The sequence below is a fragment of the Chelonia mydas genome, chromosome 2, assembly GCF_015237465.2.
Source record: "Chelonia mydas isolate rCheMyd1 chromosome 2, rCheMyd1.pri.v2, whole genome shotgun sequence".
Taxonomy (NCBI): domain Eukaryota; kingdom Metazoa; phylum Chordata; order Testudines; family Cheloniidae; genus Chelonia; species Chelonia mydas.
In genome coordinates this window covers 176,069,293-176,089,317 of record NC_057850.1, presented here as the reverse complement: position 1 = coordinate 176,089,317, position 20,025 = coordinate 176,069,293, and the positions used below count along the sequence as shown (strand labels likewise).

Here is a 20,025-nt window from a genome sequence, read left to right as displayed (position 1 = left end):
CTTTTTCTTGCAAAGTCCCTATGCACCACCTATCACATGCACAGCAATATCACCTGCACCACCTATCACCTGCATCTGAGGCTTTCTGTAACCACCATGGGGACTAAGGGATGTAACTGGCCATGAGTTAATGTTTTCATTCACTGTTCAAACTCAGCCTGCATCAGTTCATGCTTAGCTCATTATCTTTGCCACATAAAAGCTATAAAATTTTTTTAAAAAAGAGCTTAGATTCTCAAGTAACTGATGGGGCTTCCAGAGAAATTCTTATTTGATGACTGATGAGCATCAATCTAATCATGCAACACTGATCTTCTTTCCTGTTCTTGACAATAATTTCTCTCATACTGTACCCTCATCAATGAGCCCTCACAGTGTGTTAAATATATAAGTCGCTGTAGAAATAAAACCCAAATAAAACTAAGAAAACCAACCTTCTTAACAGAACTTTTGTCATTTTCACCATGATGAAAAGTTATTTTGTTCGGCGGGGGCGGGAGGGGGGGAATAAATCTTGCAAACGCTGACAATGTAACTGACAATTAAGATGACTCTTAGATTTGTATTTAGACAGAGTGAAAGCATTATCCTCTGCTGCCAACCTTCAAAAATCACAAGACACTGGCATATATTGCCCCCAAACTGCACTGTTTCCAATTTGCTTTGTGATTAGACTGAAGACTTTAAATCAAATGGGTTTTGATAGCTGTTAGGAGGGTAACACTTCTTATTTTAGGATTGAAGAGCTCTCATTCTTTCCTTCTCCAATCATTTTTCTGCCTCTCTTGGGCCCCTCTCCCAATCTCCATTTGTAATTTATTTTCATTCTTCTGCCTCATGTCCCACAATTCTCTCATACCCATATTTTTCTTCCTTTTCCTTTCACTTGCTCTCTCAATCTTCCTTCAGTACCCACATTCCCTGGGCTCTCTCAGTTTTCAAATCATATAGCTGAGAGGGCAGATTAGTTTCAGTTCCACTGGAAACAATGAAGAGATGGTAATCACTGTTACTAGAGGCAGACCACCTGTAAAGACTATAAGGAAGTTGTATTCACCGTAACTGAGGTGAGTCTGCTTTCAGTTCCATCAAAAGTTACAGGAAATGGCAGCCATTTTGAATAGAGCAATGCTACCAGTAATCAAAAGATTTGGAGAAACTTTGGGGAAAAAAATGGACACCTAAAATTGAGACTTGCAATAATATCACAGTAGGGCAATTGTTGCCCGAGATTAACAGCAATTTACGAAGCAAACTACAAATTTTTTTTCCTGTGGTTGAAGGCGCTCCTCAGAAGTTAATAAAAATTTCAAATATTTATTACATATACATACTGAAGCCAGTTACACCAGCTCTCCGCTATGTGTGTAGGATTCTATACTGAGAGCACATTATAGGCAAAATATTTCAATACCAGTTGAGAACTGGTAGAACTCTGCACTGCTACTCAGATGACAAAAATCCATTTCCAGTTGCTCATGCAACAGGCTGGTTCCGGGTGGGAACACTGCCAAGACAGAACGCTCAGATTCTTTTGTAGGAAGTTAGAACTGTCTTGTTTTGCTCACAAGTGATCACTATGGCTCATGAAATTAGTTTTGGTGAGGAACGTCACTGTTAACACACACATATACACACCCACCCCCTTCTCAATTCAGATTTATTTTCTGTGTGGTTTCAGTGTCATATGCTGTTACCTTCATGAGCACTACATAAAAAAGAAAACTGTCTGGACTGGACTGCAATCCGGATGCATTTGTTTTGTACCATCACCAACAACACAAAGTTCTGTTGAGTAGTAAGTAAGGTGCCATTTTTATATAGTCACATTTCAGAAGAGAACCACTCTTTATACAGTGGTGCAGTCTAACTCAGCATCTGGACCTCTCTTGTCCCTTTTAAATGGATGGATATTCAGTGTTAGATAATCTGAAAGTTAAATTAGGAAAAAATAAAGAATGGGGAATCATTAAAGTTCTGACAAGGACACAGTAAACTCTTCATAAAAAATGCTTGTCAAATCTGTTGGTTAATCAAGAATCCTCTTGTGAGTCCTTTGAGAGTCACACCAGAGTTGCATATGTAATTCAGCTATAAAAAAGTATTCACAAGAACTATTGTCAGTACATCAGGTGAACTAGAGTCTTATGGTATGAAACAAAACATTGCAATTTTCAACTTTTTCTGAGGCATTTTACAGAACATATTAAAATTCATTTTGCAGTTTGTGGATTGCTGATAGACAAACTGGAATAAATGGGTATTTTTATGCCTGAGCAAGAGAATTCCTACAGTATTTGAAAGAAAAGAGTTCCTCAGTCTTGATCTGTGGTTCTTTCACTCCAGGAATCTGAAAGATTACTCACCTCTGAATCCTTCCATTTCAATTATATAAAATGGATGTGCATGTTTAGAAGGGAGGGAATGCAAAAATGATATAATTGTCCTATGCAAGTAATATTTCAGACATTATTAGGCTGGGTTACTTACCAAGAAGAGAGGGAAAGAGATCGGAGAGAGGTACATTTAAATTTCTTTTTAATTCCCAGCGATTTCTCTGGGCATAGTTCGAATATCTTGACACTGATAATGCTTTGCTTTGGACTAAACCAATTTCTTTTTAGGTTTCTGAAATACTTTTAAAATACTAGGTTTATTTTTCTGCCCAAAAAAGACTGTTCGTAAAGAAGAAAATGTGATTGTTTCAGTGCATGACATTTTCAGCAAGCATTTCTGGACATAAAGAAAGCATCATGCCTCATCTATGTTGCAAAGTGGCTTACCTCACTCTCACTGGTACTAATTGATGCTGAGAACTTGTGCTTCTCCTTTAGTTCCAATATAGCTTCTACATGAGAATCAAGGAAGAAAGGCAGATTCAATACTCAATATTTCAGAACAAAAGTGCCACTTCCAAAGAGAGGACAACTCATATTAGTTAATAAAATCCAAATTGTGTAATGTAGATATTTTCACAGGCAGAAGCAGGCCTGCATCATGGGTACAATCTGTGTCCTTCAATAGACTGGAAGTCTCTATCAGGCAGCCTTATGTTAGATCTTTAAATAGTTGAAACCAACGTCTCTACTTATGAAAAAGCAGTGAACTAATCACTTAAACTATAAGTGATAATTTAATTACAAATAAGAATACAAGCTATTACATTTTGACTAAAATATGTTGACCACGGAATTACTTTAGTTTTAGTACATTTTAAGTGCACTACTTTTTATAAGTGATCACTAGCTTCCTATTGGGTACTACAGAGAAAAGTATGTAGGACTTATACTTCAGTACCTTCCCCCCCATGCTCCCGACTATGGAGCTTATTGTTTTTTGCTGCATTTGTGTTCACGTTCTTCATAGCTGGAGTAGATAAGAGGATCCAAGTTGGGAGGAATTCAGAAGACATACAGAAATGAACTAACATAGGAATGCAAGGTAAAGCCCATAAAAAAAGTCATGTGAACACAGAAATTCTGAATTAACTGTAACCACTCAGGAAAGCTCTAGGAGTTAGCTCAATATACACAGGCGCATCAAAAGTTCTGATGTATTGGTTGGTTGAAAAAATAAGATGTTCCAAGAAACAGAGAACACTTATGAGCAATTGTATAATTGATGGTATATCACCATCTTGAATCCTGTGTTCAGTTTTTGTCACCTTGTCTAAATAGAAAGCCTAGAAAACAATGAAGATCATAAGAAACCAGGGGCTTCAAAAGGATTAGAAATATATGAGAAGTTAAGGTAAGTTTTATGGAAGTAGTCAGTTAGGCTCTCCTATTTAACACTTATAATAAAGATGTGAATGAAGATCCACAGCCCTGGAACATTCTATAGCGGATATGCAGAAGTTACTGGAGTAGCCCATCAGGATACAGTTATCTTTTGGGTGAGGGTGTAAAAGAAGGTGATGGTGTTGAAAGGCAATTCTGACATTGCTGAGGTAGGTTGTGTGTGAGCCTACATGTTGATGAATGAGCTCTAATTGACAGCACAGATTCAGAAAACTGTCAGTCTTACAGAGCCATAGCAGAAGACAACTTGTATAAAGAAGATATGGAGACAAGTTCTGAGAATAAGGGTAACAACTTGCAGGACCATTCTGTACTTTAGATCTGCATCTCACACATGGGTATGTAGTGAGAAGAATTACTTAATGAGAAAGACAGAGTTTTAAGTTTATTTAGTGTTTAATTTATGGAGCATGATGCTCCTGTTCTTTTGTTTGTTTTTACATAGTGTCCAAGGTATTTATATATATTATTCATGTTTTTTTCCATCATTGCTATTGCATATAAATAAGTTACATTACCCTGGTAGAATATGGTAGAGAGGGGTAGAGAGAAACTAAAATTAGATCTGATCACAAAATTCATACTAAATTTAAAGGGCAAAATCCTGGTTCCACTGAAGCCAATGACACCAAGTGTAAGCTTCAAAATAGAATAAAAGAGCTTACAGGAATCCAATCTGCCTGAAAAGCAACAAATAGAAACAGTACTTCTAGTGACAGTTGCTTTGTTACATTACAAAATCTACTTAAAAAACTGGTGGCAGATTTAGGTCTCCCAAAACTTTGTTTATTGAAAAGAGAGAGAGAGAGTTCTTAAAACTACGGGGGAAATCTAGAGAGCTGATCCAGGAGATGAGTGATAAAATTCATTTTAAGTAGTGCCAGCCTGACAATATTAGTGATGTGTTCATCCATCTAGGTTGTTTGACTGTTATAGTAGGGAGAATGTTAAAATGGACTAGTTTTGATTTATTGGGAATTTATATTCCCAGATATTGATCTTGTTTGGGCCTATATAAAAGGGGAAAAAACATTCATTAGTGTACAATCCTCTGCACAAGTACCTCTGGCTTATTTAGGATTTGCTTGCAACTGGAGTGATCCAATTTTATCAAAACTGATTCAAAATTCAAACCTTCAGTACTAATTTGGGAATGGAATACACAGGATAAGTAAATATCTCAATAAATCATCCTCCAGGCATGACTGTCAGTTTCCTCCACCAATTCCTTTTTCTGCTTTAATAATACAACGCTCTATTATACTTATCTGAGCAACACAGTCAGACACATCCATATTTTGTGTCCTGAGAGAACAAAGAGTGGAGTAGTTTTCCACTAACAAACAAGTATCTGTGGGACTGTGCAATTTCCTGATTTTGACATCATCCTTCTAGGCCACATTTAGTTAAGGCCTCAAACACAATACACTAAAATATTATACTTGGTCAAAGACCTTTTCTGCATCCACTGAGAATCATGAAAACGATTTGGGTTTTGCTGAAGTGGTGTATAAAATCAAGACATTTCTCCTGGCAGTAAATGTTGATATGGACTTTACAACTTGTGGGAATAATGTATCTGGGTCAGAGACTAGTATTTTAACATCTATTTTAAATGAGACTTGCAATTACAATTCATACTTTTGAGACAAATATGCAGAACCTCTATGGCTTGAAACCAGAGCACTGAGAGTGGCCTGGGGAGAGAAGGTGAGAAATTGCTTCCCCACCAACCCACTACTCTAGGCATGTCTTTCAGAATCTCCCAAGTGTTCAGAGAGTACCCACAGGAGAGTTATCCTTCCCTTCCCTCTAAATGAAGCTACATCTTTTTGGGGAAAGGAGAAGAGTAGGGTTTGCTGCACTGGTCAATATATTGGGGGAGGGCTACTGACAGTCACTGAAGCCAAGAGCAGGTATCTGAGGGGAATATATTGATTTTAAGGGGGAAGAGTAGGTGAAAATTCCACAGCAGGTCTCCCTCTACCTTTTGCTGGAGTTTTGGGGTGAGCATAGATCAAGATCTTGAGGGAGGTTCTTGTTACTGGATAGGTCACTCAATGAGAACACTGCTGGTCGCTTTACATTTTGAAGGCTATTGTCACAAGGAAGGCTTCACCCAGCTGTTTAAAAAACTAAATGAAAAATTTAGATAAAGTGAATCTTTTAACAACTGCAATGTTAATGACAGATATATAATCCCCAGGGGGGAATTCAGTGTCCCCAAAATTAAGGAATTCCACTTTGGATAATTAATTATATTAAAGCATTATTAATATATGTGGGGTTCTGTGCACATGTTCTCATTGAGGCCTAGCTAAACAAACTATTTGAACTTTACAGACCATACTTTTTATGTGTTAAGAGATCTCGGGTAGGGGACACAGTGTGGAGAATGTGAAAAACCTCAATTTCTTTTAAGTCCTACAACTCAAAAACAGCTTCTCAGATTTATTTCAGGCTTTCCAAACAAATCCCATTTGGCCATTGACTAATCAGGGGATATTTCAGGCTGAAGGAGGTTTTTCTAAAAATTTTATTACCTGTAAGTGATAGGAGCTCAAAATCTGACTTGAAACAGAAAATTATTTTCAGTATTAATTGTATGGAGACATAGAAGTAATTCCACAATTAGATCTAGGTGAACATCCTGAATAAGATTAATCATAATTCAGATTTTCATTATCAACTAGTCTACGATTATAAACACCACTGTTCTGGAGATACCCTGAACGAGGTCATGGAAAAATGGGCAGTGTATTTTTAAACTGATAGCCTCGTAACTCTACACTACTTAGTATATATAAAGTTCTTGCTTGTTTTGCCAAGACTAATTGTTATGCATGCTTCTCAAAAAGAAGAGCTGCTAGAACCCTCCCTCCTCTCCTGGATGGTATAATGATAAAAATAGAAGACAACCTGAGAATTGTACACAGGTTGTTTTATGGAGTAAGGTCTATTTCCATGTGTGTTAGTACTCTTTGTCAAGAGTCTTAGAAATTAGCTGTTTTCTTACTAAATTTGTTGAGAGATGCAAGCTGGTATGCATTCGCTTTGTAAACCTATAATAAAACTAAGGCAACCATATGGCCACCAAAAATGTTAAGATCTTGGACAAGAATTAAATCAGGTAAGAATTAGTTGTGTTTTAATGTGTATGAATGTTACTAATCTCATGAATTTTAACTGCTATTACATTTGTTTTCAGAATTGTGTGATACAATTTAAGCCTCAACAAAACTAGACAATCTTCCAGATTCTAAATCCATTAACAACAACTTTTAATTCAGAGGAAACAAGAAAATCTACTTTGATTCTTTATGCCATTTCTGAACAAGGAAGCTGCAACAGAGTTGTGAGGACTAAAAGTTAACTGCAAATTTTATTTTTATGCTGTGGTGGTGACATCCAGTAACATTTTAAAAGCCAAGAGGAGCTCTCACAGAGCTCAACTTGCAAAAGCAAACTAGTATTTTAAAAATTACTATGTGATTAGATTTATTGAGGGAATTAAAAATATCCTGGTCCAAGGCTTGGCACTTGCTATCGTATACTCAGTTATGTACCAGTACCAAAATGATAGCGCAAGATACCAGTGACAGTTTCAAAATCTGATATTTTGGAAACCATGGTTAATGCCACCTAAAAGTTGGAAATCTCATTTTCCTGATGACCTACAGTAATTGTTTCATGAAATCTGACGTAAAAACCCCACATCACTTTGATTACTTTCATTTAGTTTCTCCTAATCCCTTTTCACATTTGATATGATTGCAGGGACATTATTTTGAAATATGCTAAAGCTATAAACCAGTGCTGTATCTGTAAACTTAGACTGCAGCTTTCAGAAGGCATAAAGCCTCAGTTTCTAACTTCTAAAGTTTGAAAGTTAGTAGCTGTAAAAAGCCAAATTGGAATTTAAGTGTGTGTAGTAAAAACAAGAGTGCAGTAAAAAAAAAAAAATACGATTTTGAAGTAAGATACCTCAAATACTATGGCAAGAAATGCTTTGGTGACCTAGTAAGCTTTACTAAGTCATAGTCTTAGACTGCTGATCAAAGAGGGAAAAAACCCCGATCTTTGCAATTATGACACTCAGATATCAAAGCGCTGATTATGCTAATTTGTAGCATATTTTGCAACATTACTAGAATCCTAAAAAGTGTAGCATAACGGGACAGGGAGAAGTTTTTATTTAAGACCCAAGCATACTAAATATCGGAATAAGTATTTTAATAAAAAATAGAAGAAATAAAAGAAAACAAATTTGAATGTTCAGGAAATTAGTCAAAAGCGTTTTCCCCCATTTCAGAATTTTGTTTATAAGATTGATTACAAATTTCTGTGCTTACTGCAGCACTGGACTCTGACTTGGACATTTTTGGAAGAAGTGCATGATTTAAGAGGTTATTCTTGGACAATTGACTGACAGCACTTTTTCTCATGCATTTAAAAAGAGTACCTGTGCGTTGAGCTTAGGGCACTCTTGCTTCTTCTGTCCTTGATTTTGTCCTACTGCAACAGCATAGGTGGTAAGCAGCGTCCAGAGATGCAGGGCTTGCATACAGGCTGCCAACAAAAACCAAGTAAACCTCTTAAAGAAATGGTCTGCTACATTATCTGATTTTTTGAAAAAATAAAAATAAAAAATGATTTTTTGCTGTATATACCTAAAGACATGGACACTCACAGTGTATATTTAGACCAATTTGAAATTACCCATATTTTAAACGATACCAATGCACATTTTAAATATTCCTCTTCATATAAGAAATTAATCTATTAAATAACTAGATCAACCATTTTTTATTCCCTTAATGCTGTTTTGAAGTCTACATTATCAGACATTGATTTTTTAGAAAATGTATTAAGCTGTCAGAATAAGCAAGCATAAGTAACACACAACTGATAATACTGGCTTATAAAATGCAGACAGAAGACAGTGCCATTTCTGTTTACATGAATTGCACACACTTACCGGAGGGGTTTGCCGGAGCAGCTGAAGGAGTGAAAGAAAATTCTTCTTGCTTGGGAAACACTAATATAGCAGCACAAGGTGCAGTTGAGGGCGTTTCCAAATACAGCCTGACTAATCCCTGTGCAAAAACCCAGGGTCCTGTGACGCACATCAGCAATGCACAGCACTTTGTTATGCTCAGCGATACAGCTTACAGACGATCAGCTGGTGCACCAACAACAGAACCTTTGACCTTCACTGAATGAACAGCTTTGATGGATGCAGCAGGCAAATTTGGATTTCTGTAACAGAGTAAGGCACTTCTTGTTTTGCAAAGCAAAAGCCTATTTCTTTGGTATATTTCCAACCTTTTCCTACCAAATCTTTTAAAAGTGCCTTAGGACAGCAATGAATTCCCTACATCTCATTAATAAAAGGTATATGCAAGTTATTTAGTAGAAGAAACAAATTACAGGAAATTAAGTATTTACAGAGCCATTACTTATCTATGCAATAATGAAGCAGGAAATCCAGGAGGATTGTTTGTTAGTATTTGGGAGTGGACAGCCTCTATTAACATGCTTTAGCAATTTTGTCATTAGGAGCATTGCCAAACTGGATGAAGAAAAAAGTAATTGGGTGGGGTTGGAGAGGGAAATGGGATTGAAAAGAAATTATTTTCTTCTTGTAATGCAGTGGTTTTCAACCTTTTTTCATTTGCAGACCCCTAAAAAATTTCAAATGGAGTTGTGGACCCCTTTGGAAATCTTAGAGAGAGTATGTGGACCACAGGTGGAAAACAACTATTGTAAAGGATAAATATTTTCCCCCCCGGTCTCATTTCCAGACTCTTTAGAAAAATAATTGTCATGTGAATTCTATGATCGTGAAAGGTTCCAATGTGACAGCACAAGTGCAAGCTTCTCTATTGCCCCACCAAAATCTGCATATCCTTAGGTTTTTGGTGGCTCTTTCACACCCTCAGAACTTGTCCCGTAGACATCAGGGCAGTTGATGGTACAGCCATAGGCTCTACAAACACAATGTTAGAAGGTGCTGCAACTGTCACAACGGGAGAGAGAACAGCAGCAGCCAGGCAGGTTGCAAAAATAAAATTCTAGAGTTTCATCTAATGCCAAGTTTCATTTAGAGTAAGTCATTATTTTCTTCATTTTAAAACATATCGATACACATTTTTCAAATAGTAGAGTGGATCAGTGTATGTTGTATGGTACCATTCCAATCTCAGGTTTATATGCACGCATTAGTCAGCCTATTTACCATTGTGGGACGCATCCAATACTACCCTGAGGATGTTACATGGGCTGCAGTTGTGTGCTGATTGGGCCGCAGGTTGAGAACCACTGTTCTAACTAACCCAAAGGGACTACCTGCAGGATAGGCAATGGTTCATTCTTTGTGCCCACCATGCCCTGCCTCTGAGACTACTAACAAGGTCCCTAAGTGGTTATGTGGTCATTCTATCCGTTAGGAACTGAATAAAACCAAAACTTATTTCTCATAGGTTAGTGCACTCTTACACAAGCAGGAAATTTGTTCCAGGCCACATTCAAAATATAATGCATCCCTTCCAAAGGCTACACATTATGATTTAGAAAGTTAATTTGCATTGATGTTTACAAACATTTATAGCTTCTATAGGGTCCAATATCGATTTGAGAGTGTTAACATGCTTTTGGTTTATAAATGGTCTATAAGAATGTGTTTCAACTGAAACATGGTATACATAGTAATTTGACCAAGTCTGATTTATTTAATATAAAGACAGACAACTTTGCAGCCCATAATGGAGACAAGGATTTATATTTTAAATATACTTATGAAAACTGTGAAAAGTTGTCTAGTATATGAATATGTATTAAGGTAAGGGCTTCACTCTATATACTTTTAGTTCATCAGAAATGAATCAAGATTAACTAAGTCTGTGTCACCTTGAAGGCATGTTAAAGCTCAATGGTATGGATTGAAACAGGTCTCACAGGATGTCATTATCAGTGTGCTGGAGTCAGATATTGCAAACAATGGAAAAAATGATGGGATATCAGTACCACTAATGCTGCTTGGGTATTGTTTAGAGGGGAAAGATAAACCTCATGATACCAAGAATTTAAGGAGGAAAGAACGCTAGCTTGCTCCCTTAAAAAAGTACTACTGTACTTTATAAGTGAGCTGAAAGTCGGGCTGAATTAAGATTGAGGGGAAATGTTAAAATTAGCTCTTAATTTGTACATTGTCTAAAAAATGTAATACTAAAATATAAAACCAGCATAATCTTGATACATTTCAAATAAAAAAGCTACCATGTTATATTAGCAACACATTTCAAATTAGTAAGAGTACCCAATCTTAAATTTTTGAAAGGATAACTCAGTTGTGTTTTCACATTATGCAAGTGGGATAGCTAGAAATGAAAGACCTACACTACAATTAAAAATGACCTTGTTTAAAAAAAATAGTTGCCAGATACACCTGCTACTTTGACACAGGGTAAATGAAATAAAGCATCGCACACAGCAGAGGGTAACAGTAGAGCAACACGGTTATTTATTACAGACCAGATCCTGGTCACGCTGACTTCAGGAGGACCAGGATTTAGCCTAAACTTCCTTCAAACTTCTGTACAGAGACAAAATTAAAATCACTATCTGTTTATAACGAGATATGAACAAAGCCCAGCATGACCTCTGTACAATCTTTACTCTCTCAGTACTGAAGGTCATTTTAAAATAATTTAAGTAGCACAGAGGGAGGGATAATTATTTCAGCAGATAGAGGAGGTTAAAATAGAACCCTTCTGGCTGAGTACTGTAGTAGTACAGATTTTTCTGGAAACACACTTTCACTACAAAATATTCTGGGAAATTAATTAACAGAAAAATAAGTAGTCAGAAATGTTTGGTTTTTGCAATTAATATTTTAAAATTATGAATATGTTTTAATTTGAATTTTTACACTGTTGCTCTATGTCAGTGTTTCTCAGCTGGTAGGTCAAGATCCAGTGGGGAAAAAGGGGATGGGGTTGGGGCAAAGTTGGCATCATGATGGCACTGTGGGGTTGCTAGGCATTAAAAAAAAAAAAAAATTAACAGTCTGAAGCAAAGATAATCTGATTTTCCACATCTCTTTACCCTTCAAGGTCAGCTATTCTGTCAACCTCTTGAAACACATACCCACAAATTATGTAGATGGATCAATTTATCATTTTTTGCTGTTTTGATTTTTACATTTATAGTAAATTAAAGTGAGTTGTGAATATTTGGCTCTGAATAAGGAATTATCAACCTGAAAAGGTTGAGAATCACTGCTCTATGTAAGATTTACTTTTCTTTTGGTTAGAATCAACTTATTACCTTATGTTCAGTTCATGTGGTATTTTGAGATTACTGAATTTTGTTTTTAATACTCCATTTCCACTCAGTAGCTGTACATTGCTTTACTATTTTTTCTGGTGGATATACTATAGTTGGACAACTGAGTATATCCATATAGATATATTAGCTATTTTCACATTTCTTAAATAAGACAATATCATTTCTTGCTTTCTGTTGCAGAGAATTTTGTAATACATTAAGAAATTAGATTATGATCAGAAAACATATTTCTGTAAACACAGACTAAGATTTGTGTACATAGTTTTCAAGAACTTCATAAGAAACAGCTATTAGCAAGTGGATGAATTTCAGATGCTAAGAAACTGCTTGAATTATCATTTCCAGAGAAAGAAGAGTGCCAACTCAGCCTTACTATTCTAATACCAAATTCAAGCAAGAGAAAGAATTATAAAACAAGTCTATAAGAAGCCAATCTAAAACCGTATCTTCCCTTCAACCTTAATGGATAAAACAGATGGAATGGATATGCAGTAGTAAACTTGTATCTTGATACCAGCAGGATATTTGATATGGTTTCAGTTGACAGTCTCCTAGGGAAATGAGATGCAGGTTAAGTAACTGGAGGTAATATAGAGCTGCCAACGGGGTTCTGCAGGAGTTCTGGATCCAAAACCATTACTTTTTTCTACAAGAAAATTGAAGTGTGGAACAGAGATTACGCTAGTCACATTTGTGGATGATTAGATGCTGGGAGACACTAACGATACGATAAAATTTAGCATAACCTTTAGAGAAATAGGATGAAATCAACAAGTTACAATTCAGAGAAATATGAAGTGGCTCAAAAGTAATAACCAGACTCAAATACAGGTGGAAGATACTGCGTAAGTTGAAGGACCTCACAACTTAAACAAGCAAGATAATTCTGCTCTACTCAACACATTGTATGCCTCATTTAGAGTAAAGGATTCAGTGAGTGGCTCCAAAAGAACAGACAAATGAGAGAGGCAGATTTCAAAAGAAATAAACACCAATAATAAGATCTCAAAAAATAAAACCTAAAACGTGAAGCAAACTAGGCACATTAAACTGGGAAAGTCTGGATAGAACAGTCCAAAAATAAGAAAGGATGTATACAGAAGAGAGAGGTATTTTCATTAATCAGTAAAATCAAAGTATGATGAACGGATTAAAAGGTGCAGCAACAAAATTTTAGGTTACATACTCAGAAGATGTTTATATGCCACTAAACCATTCAAGAAAGTAAAACAAGCTACCAGGGGAGGTGAGGAATCTCCTTCACATGAGGTATTAAAAATTATATGCAATATCATTTTATCAGGGATAATAAAATTCCATCTCCACATATGATGCAGGAAAATAATCAGGTGACCCATTAGTCGTCCTTTCCAACTTAAATGACTGTATGATCATAAATGAATTAGAGAAGACATAACCATAAAAGCTATTCCCATTATGGCTGATTTTAGACATTAAAATTTTGGCTCAGTATGTTGTATATAATATGCCATTTTCCCAACACAAATTTTGAATCATTTGGAATTTCCAGAACTATAAGTCAAAGCACCACTGTAAAACAGCTGATGAAAGCAGTTGTGTAATCTTACAGTTGGTCAAAAGTTACATATAAATATTCAAGATGAATTATTATGTCATTTGAATGCCTTTTACATTATCTGTACTAAAGAAGAGAAGAGTCAGTTATGCATAGAATCATAGAATATCAGGGTTGGAAGGGACCTCAGGAGGTCATCTAGTCCAACCCCCTGCTCAAAGCAGGACCAATCCGCAACTAAGTCATCCCAGCCAGGGCTTTGTCAAGCCTGACCTTAAAAACCTCAAAGGAAGGAGATTCCACCACCTCCCTAGGTAACCCATCCCAGTGCTTCACCACCCTCCTAGTGAAAAAGTTTTTCCTAATATCCAACCTAAACCTCTCCCACTGCAACTTGAGACCATTATTCCTCGTTCTGTCATCTGCTACCACTGAGAACAGTCTAGATTTATCCTCTTTGGAACCCCCTTTCAGGTAGTTGAAAGCAGCTATCAAATCCCCCCTCATTCTTCTCTTCTGCAGACTAAACAATCCCAGTTCCCTCAACCTCTCCTCATAAGTCATGTGTTCCAGTCCCCTAATCATTTTTGTTGCTCTCTGCTGGACGCTTTCCAATTTTTCCACATACTTCTTGTAGTGTGGGCCCAAAACTGGACAGTACTCCAGATGAGGTCTAACCAATGTCGAATAGAGGGGAACGATCACATCCCTCGATCTGCTGGCAATGCCCCTACTTATACAGCCCAAAATGCTGTTAGCCTTCTTGGCAACAAGGGCACACTGTTGACTCATATCCAGCTTCTTGTCCACTGTAACCCCTAGGTCCTCTTCTACAGAACTGCTGCCTAGCCAGTCAGTCCCGAGTCTGTAGCCTTGCATGGGATTCTTCTGTCCTAAGTGCAGGACTCTGCACTTGTCCTTGTTGAACCTCATCAGATTTCTTTTGGCCCAATCCTCTAATTTGTCTAGGTCCCTCTGTATCCTAGCCCTACCCTCCAGCGTATTAACCACTCCTCCCAGTTTAGTGTCATCTGCAAACTTGATGAGGGTGCAGTCCACGCCATCCTCCAGATCATTTATGAAGATATTGAACAAAACCGGCCCCAGGACTGACCCTTGGGGCACTCCGCTTGATACTGACTGCCAACTAGACTGGAGCCATTGATCACTACCACTGAGCCCAATGATTTAGCCAGCTTTCTATCCACCTTTAAGTCCATTCATCCAGCCCATACTTCTTTAACTTGCTGGCAAGAATACTGTGGGAGACCGTATCAAAAGCTTTGCTAAAGTCAAGGAATAACATGTCCACTGCTTTCCCCTCATCCACAGAGCCAGTTATCTCGTCACAGAAGGCAATTAGATTAGTCAGGCATGACTTGCCCTTGGTGAATCCATGCTGACTCTTCCTGACCACTTTCCGCTCCTGTAAGTGCTTCAGAATTGATTCCTTGAGGACCTGCTCCATGATTTTTCCAGGGGTACACAGTGGGAGCCGCTTAACTGCTGTGACTAATTGTGTGGCTCCAAATCAAAACAGACTCTCCAATATACAGTGAATAGTTTAAAAAAAATTCTTAAATGACTGTGGGAAATGTAACAAACAAATAACGAGTTTTCTAGTTAATTGCTGCTCCGTGGAAAACAGTTTCTTAATAAATTACTTAAAGTTATAAAGTGATGTTACGCACAATGGTGCTGGAACTAGGGGTGTTACCATACCCCCTGGCTTGAAGCAGTAATAACAAACCATGGTTTCCATTAGCAACACCCCTCTATAAAAATTGGTCCGTCACCCTAGGTTACACATGGATATGGGCCCTGGTTCAGCAAGGTAATGACGCATGTGCATACTTTCAGAAGGTAAGTAGGCCACTGATTTCAATCAGCCTAAACATGTGCTTGAAGTACCTTGCTAAATTGAGGCTATAAGGAACCTCAATTAAGGTCACAGTGGTGACAGGAGTTACTCTGTGCTTGAAGGATGACTGAAGATAGTTCTTGGTTTGGCAAAACAAAACCCCCCAAAAACCAACAACCCTACACTGAGACCAAAACAAAAAAAGTTATTAATCAGTGACTGTAGTTAAAATAGATGTGGCCCAATTGTCCGTTCAAAACCTTCTAGAAAGCAACAAGTGTTGTGATTCCATACAGAGCTCATGTTATCATTTGAAGGCATAAAAAAGGACCACAGCATTAATGTCCCTCATTTCCTTCCACTTACCTAGAGCTTGTAATAGAATCTCTGTAAAAGCAAGGATGGAGCTATACTGACAATCAACTTGAAGAACTACAGTTTCTGGGAAGAGTGACCTTTCGTTCTCCTTTGGGTATTGACAGTATAGAGCCCCATTCTTGGTAGACTTATTAGCAGTAGCCACCAAAGGAAATAAGGATGAGAACTAGTTTAACTGCAGGATTTCTCTTCTGAACTGGGTATTACACTTAATTACCAAGTCAAAAGAACAACACACTGTTTGAACTGAGCTTCAGGTAAGTTTGTATGCAAAATTTTAATCCTCTACTGCTCTCCCTGAGCAAGTAATAACTAAGGCTCTAACCCTCTAATGAGCTCCAGATGGGTGAGCCCCTGAACAAGGCCTCACTGATTTCTTCAAGAGATGGAGTTTGGAATCTCACTGGCTGTGAGAGTTCCATGGGTAAGGCTCAAGAAGACTAAGGGTGAAAGCAGTGTGGATATGGCACAAGACTGAAAGTTTGAATATCTGGTTCTATTCTCAGGTCTGACTAGGTGACCCTGGCATGTCACTTCATGTCACTCTGTACCTCACTTTCCCTCTCATCTGAAACATGGGGATGATTATATTTTGAGATCTACTAATGAAAACCAGTATGTACCCTTAGTGATCAGTAGACATCTGGGAGTGACCTTTACTCAGGAACTGTAAGTATTGGGAATATTGGTCAATAAGTGACATTTTACCAAGCCACAATGTGTATCGCTTGATGTTTAGGAAAAAAAATTACTGGATGGCAACAAAAATAACTGAGCAAAAGCAGAGAACCGTGGCCAGGAAGAAACTCCAAATGGAACAGAGCTAGAGTTAACTACCGAGACCAAGGGCTGAAGGGTATGACATCAAGGTTCTGACCTTCACCCAACTGAGGCAAGAAGAAAATGAGCCATACTTTTGGCCCTTGGGTCTCAACCTTAGGCTTCATGTATATAGTGCTATCAAAGTAGGTTCCTGTGCAGCACCAAAGGCACAAGCCCCAAGAGTATGAATATATACAAAAAGTAGGTGGTTTAACTTTCCCTTTAGAGACAACCATAAATGAAGAACCTGCTTTTATGCAGAGACTTTCTACTCCATTTCTCTCTTTCCCCCACCCCCAACTGTGAAATTCAAAGAAGAAACTTCTGCTGGGCTTTAATATTTATATTTTGGAAGGTGACGCAACTCTCCTTCCTCCTGTATGGAGACAGGAATGCTATGATTTTTCTGGGCATGGCTTCACTTTTTAATTATTCCCTCTAGGTTTGTTCCCTCTTTCTTGCCTCTTCCAGTCTTTCTTCTAACAGATTACTCCCTAACATTCAAGTTCTCTGCATTTCCATCCTTGCCTGATCAATACTGAGCAGCTCCCTTTAACGCTGCTATGGTAATGGAGCAGCAGTGTTAGAGAGACCTGATCAGTTCTGACCTTTAGTTAGAGAACACCAGGTCTTTCAAGGAGAGAGGGAATTTTACAGCCAAAGAACTTCCTCCATCCCCCAACCAAAAACATGCAAACACAAAAAAACCCTGTACTGGAGGTAAATTTACATTTAAGGTTGCTACTGTGAATAAATGCTTACATACAATATTATAATATTAAAAACCTAAGCATGGAAGTTACAATTGGAAAAGGTAATAAGTTATGTAAATATTCTACTGCCCTTATAAGTCATATATTTAATTACTAAGAAATGTGAAAATTCATCTTGCACACTAGAAAAATGTAATTCTGACCCACACCGCGGCTTATGATCGTTTTCAGCACATAGATTGCTAATTACATATGGTACTTGTCACAGACCAAATTAAACATCTATTTGTTTGTATGTTGAAAGAGTTTGTAAATGCATTTTACCTAGAAAACACACCTCCAACACAAGACTTTATCTAGAGTGAAATTTAGATTACCTAAGGTCTGCACAGAAATGGTTGTTGCTGATTCTCTTTTTCTCTTATCTACCAGTAGAAAAAAAATCTGCTTAAAATCACTGAGTCTAAGAATGCTGTATCTAGATCAAATAAACTCTGACCCTTGAAAAGTAGAGCTGCGAGACTCAATTTGGAACTAAAATCCCCAGTCCAAAGTTTAATCCACAATGCAGTCCTAGACATCAAGCTTCATGCTAAATACTTGTGTAGGAATGTAATGGTGCTAACATATTACAGATAAAGTTACCTACTAAGGCTATCAAATTAGTTCCTTTCTTATCTTTTAGGATCCCTTATAGTATGTCTCCTTAAAAAGTTCCTTCAGATAATCCAGTAACACTAAGGGTGAATTTCACACTTCCCATGAACAAAAGGAGTACTTGTGGCACCTTAGAGACTAACAAATTTGTTTGAGCATAAGCTTTTGTGAGCTACTCTTTTTGCGAATACAGACTAACACGGCTGCTACTCTGAAACACTTCCCATGCCGACTCCAAGGAACCAGGCTCTGTGTGGTTAGGATGGTGATGAAATGTATCCCCTCCACCGCTTCATAGGTATCCCTGGTTACTTGATCCATGAAAGTGTGAATGACTCTGTAGTACAATAGGGCACCCACCTGGGGAGCAGGAAATGCTGAGTCAAGTCCCCCTGCTCCAATCACTCTGTTCTGCCTCTGAACACTCCCTCTGCAACCAGCTATTCAGAACTGAAATAGAGCTTGCCTTTGTATCACGCAGGGAGTGCACAGGGGCCTCTTGAATTGCTATTCTGCCTGGTCTCCTTCTTCCTCTCCAGTTTCATGACAATTTTTCCATGCTCAACTTCAACAGAAAGACCCCAGTCCATTTGAACAAAAGGCCTGAGATTATCCTATATCTGCATTTAAAATGGTATTACGGGTGCAGAAAATATCAAAACAGTTGACCATAGTAATGCAGTTCATTATTACAATAATTAATATTTAGGTTGCTAAATGGTAACTAATATGTTTGTAACAGGAAGGGAGAATATTAAAAGAAGCAGGGTTAAGGACAGAGACATTTTTATGGTATTCACTGTATATGAATATCTCGGCTACTTCAGCTATCTTAAATGCCAGAAAGTCTAGAAATAATTAAGTGCTACAGGGATTTTTTGCTTTTAAGAAATAAATGTTGTAAACTAATAGAATATTTACAGTTTTAACTATCCAACTGTTTTTTATCTAGGAATACATAGAAGCAGAAGACACATATTTCTTTCTGTCACCTTTCCTGCTTAAAACCATGATATCCAAAGAAGACTACAACACAGATATCACTATTTAAGGTTGTCTGGGTGCGGGTCAGCAAGAATTGTCTACTTGTATGCATAATCATTAGGTGTTAAGGATAGTGTCAGAACTGTAGCTTACTATGAGCATACTCTTAATTTTTAGTATTTTTAAGCAAGCGTAAAGATATGTCTTGCTTTGAACTGCACTCTAGAGCCTTAACGATAAGTTAGAGCTTGACTGGGAATTGGAATTCAGTCTGATCTGCTTCCAACATTTGAGAAAATAGCAAAGAAAATATTCTGTTACCAGTACAGAACTAAACAAAATCAAGAAAAGCCATTGCACTCTTGATGAGGTACAATTTAACAGGTGTCACATGACTGGTCCTTCCCAGGCACACACCTTGTTCAACACAAGTGTCTCCGGGTTGCTAAAACAGCATTTCTACCCCTCAGAACACTCACCTGTAAATATTGGGCAATCCCGACTGCTTCTCTTAACCCTATTTCAAGGGCCCTGCAGATCTCTTCAAAACCCACTGATTTGACTATACCACCGACTTCTGGGTTGGAAAAACCATTCAACTTTTATTTAACCAGATTAAACATAATTTCACCATAACAACAGCTTTCAGTAACCCTTCTACTTCTTACTCAGGGACTGGGAGGGAAAGCCTAGTCTTATCGGAGCCCCACAGTGCTTCCCTTCATGGTCAGTCTAGCTCGCTGACCTGCTCCCTGTCTCCAGGAGCCAGCCAGCGATCCTACAAATTCAAACCCCCCAAAGTTCCAAACGGGCAGCCTGGGTGCAGTGTCCATCCAGCAGTCCAAGCCTCTATTAGCCCTGTAGCATAAATTCTTTTTGGTTCTCAACCCATTCCATTATACAACAACATCATATCAAATAATT

The 20,025-nt window shown here is 37.7% G+C and overlaps 1 protein-coding gene across 6 annotated transcripts in view; it reads right to left on the bottom strand.

Moving 5' to 3' along the window:
- The window catches only part of NT5C3A (5'-nucleotidase, cytosolic IIIA), a 35,694-nt gene that overhangs the window by 8,862 nt on the left and 6,807 nt on the right, over positions 1–20,025 (bottom strand). For 2 of the 6 annotated variants that reach the window (XM_043540622.1, XM_027826759.3), the window contains exon 2: positions 8,263–8,369. The exons of 1 other annotated variant lie outside the window; for it this stretch is intronic. In XM_043540622.1, coding sequence (XP_043396557.1) covers positions 8,263–8,369 — 107 coding nt within the window. Of the gene's footprint in view, positions 1–1,697; positions 1,717–2,783; positions 2,849–8,262; positions 8,370–8,778; positions 9,060–20,025 lie in introns of those variants that run through there. 3 more of the 6 variants (XM_037890080.2, XM_007064351.3, XM_043540623.1) reach the window with 3 other exon arrangements.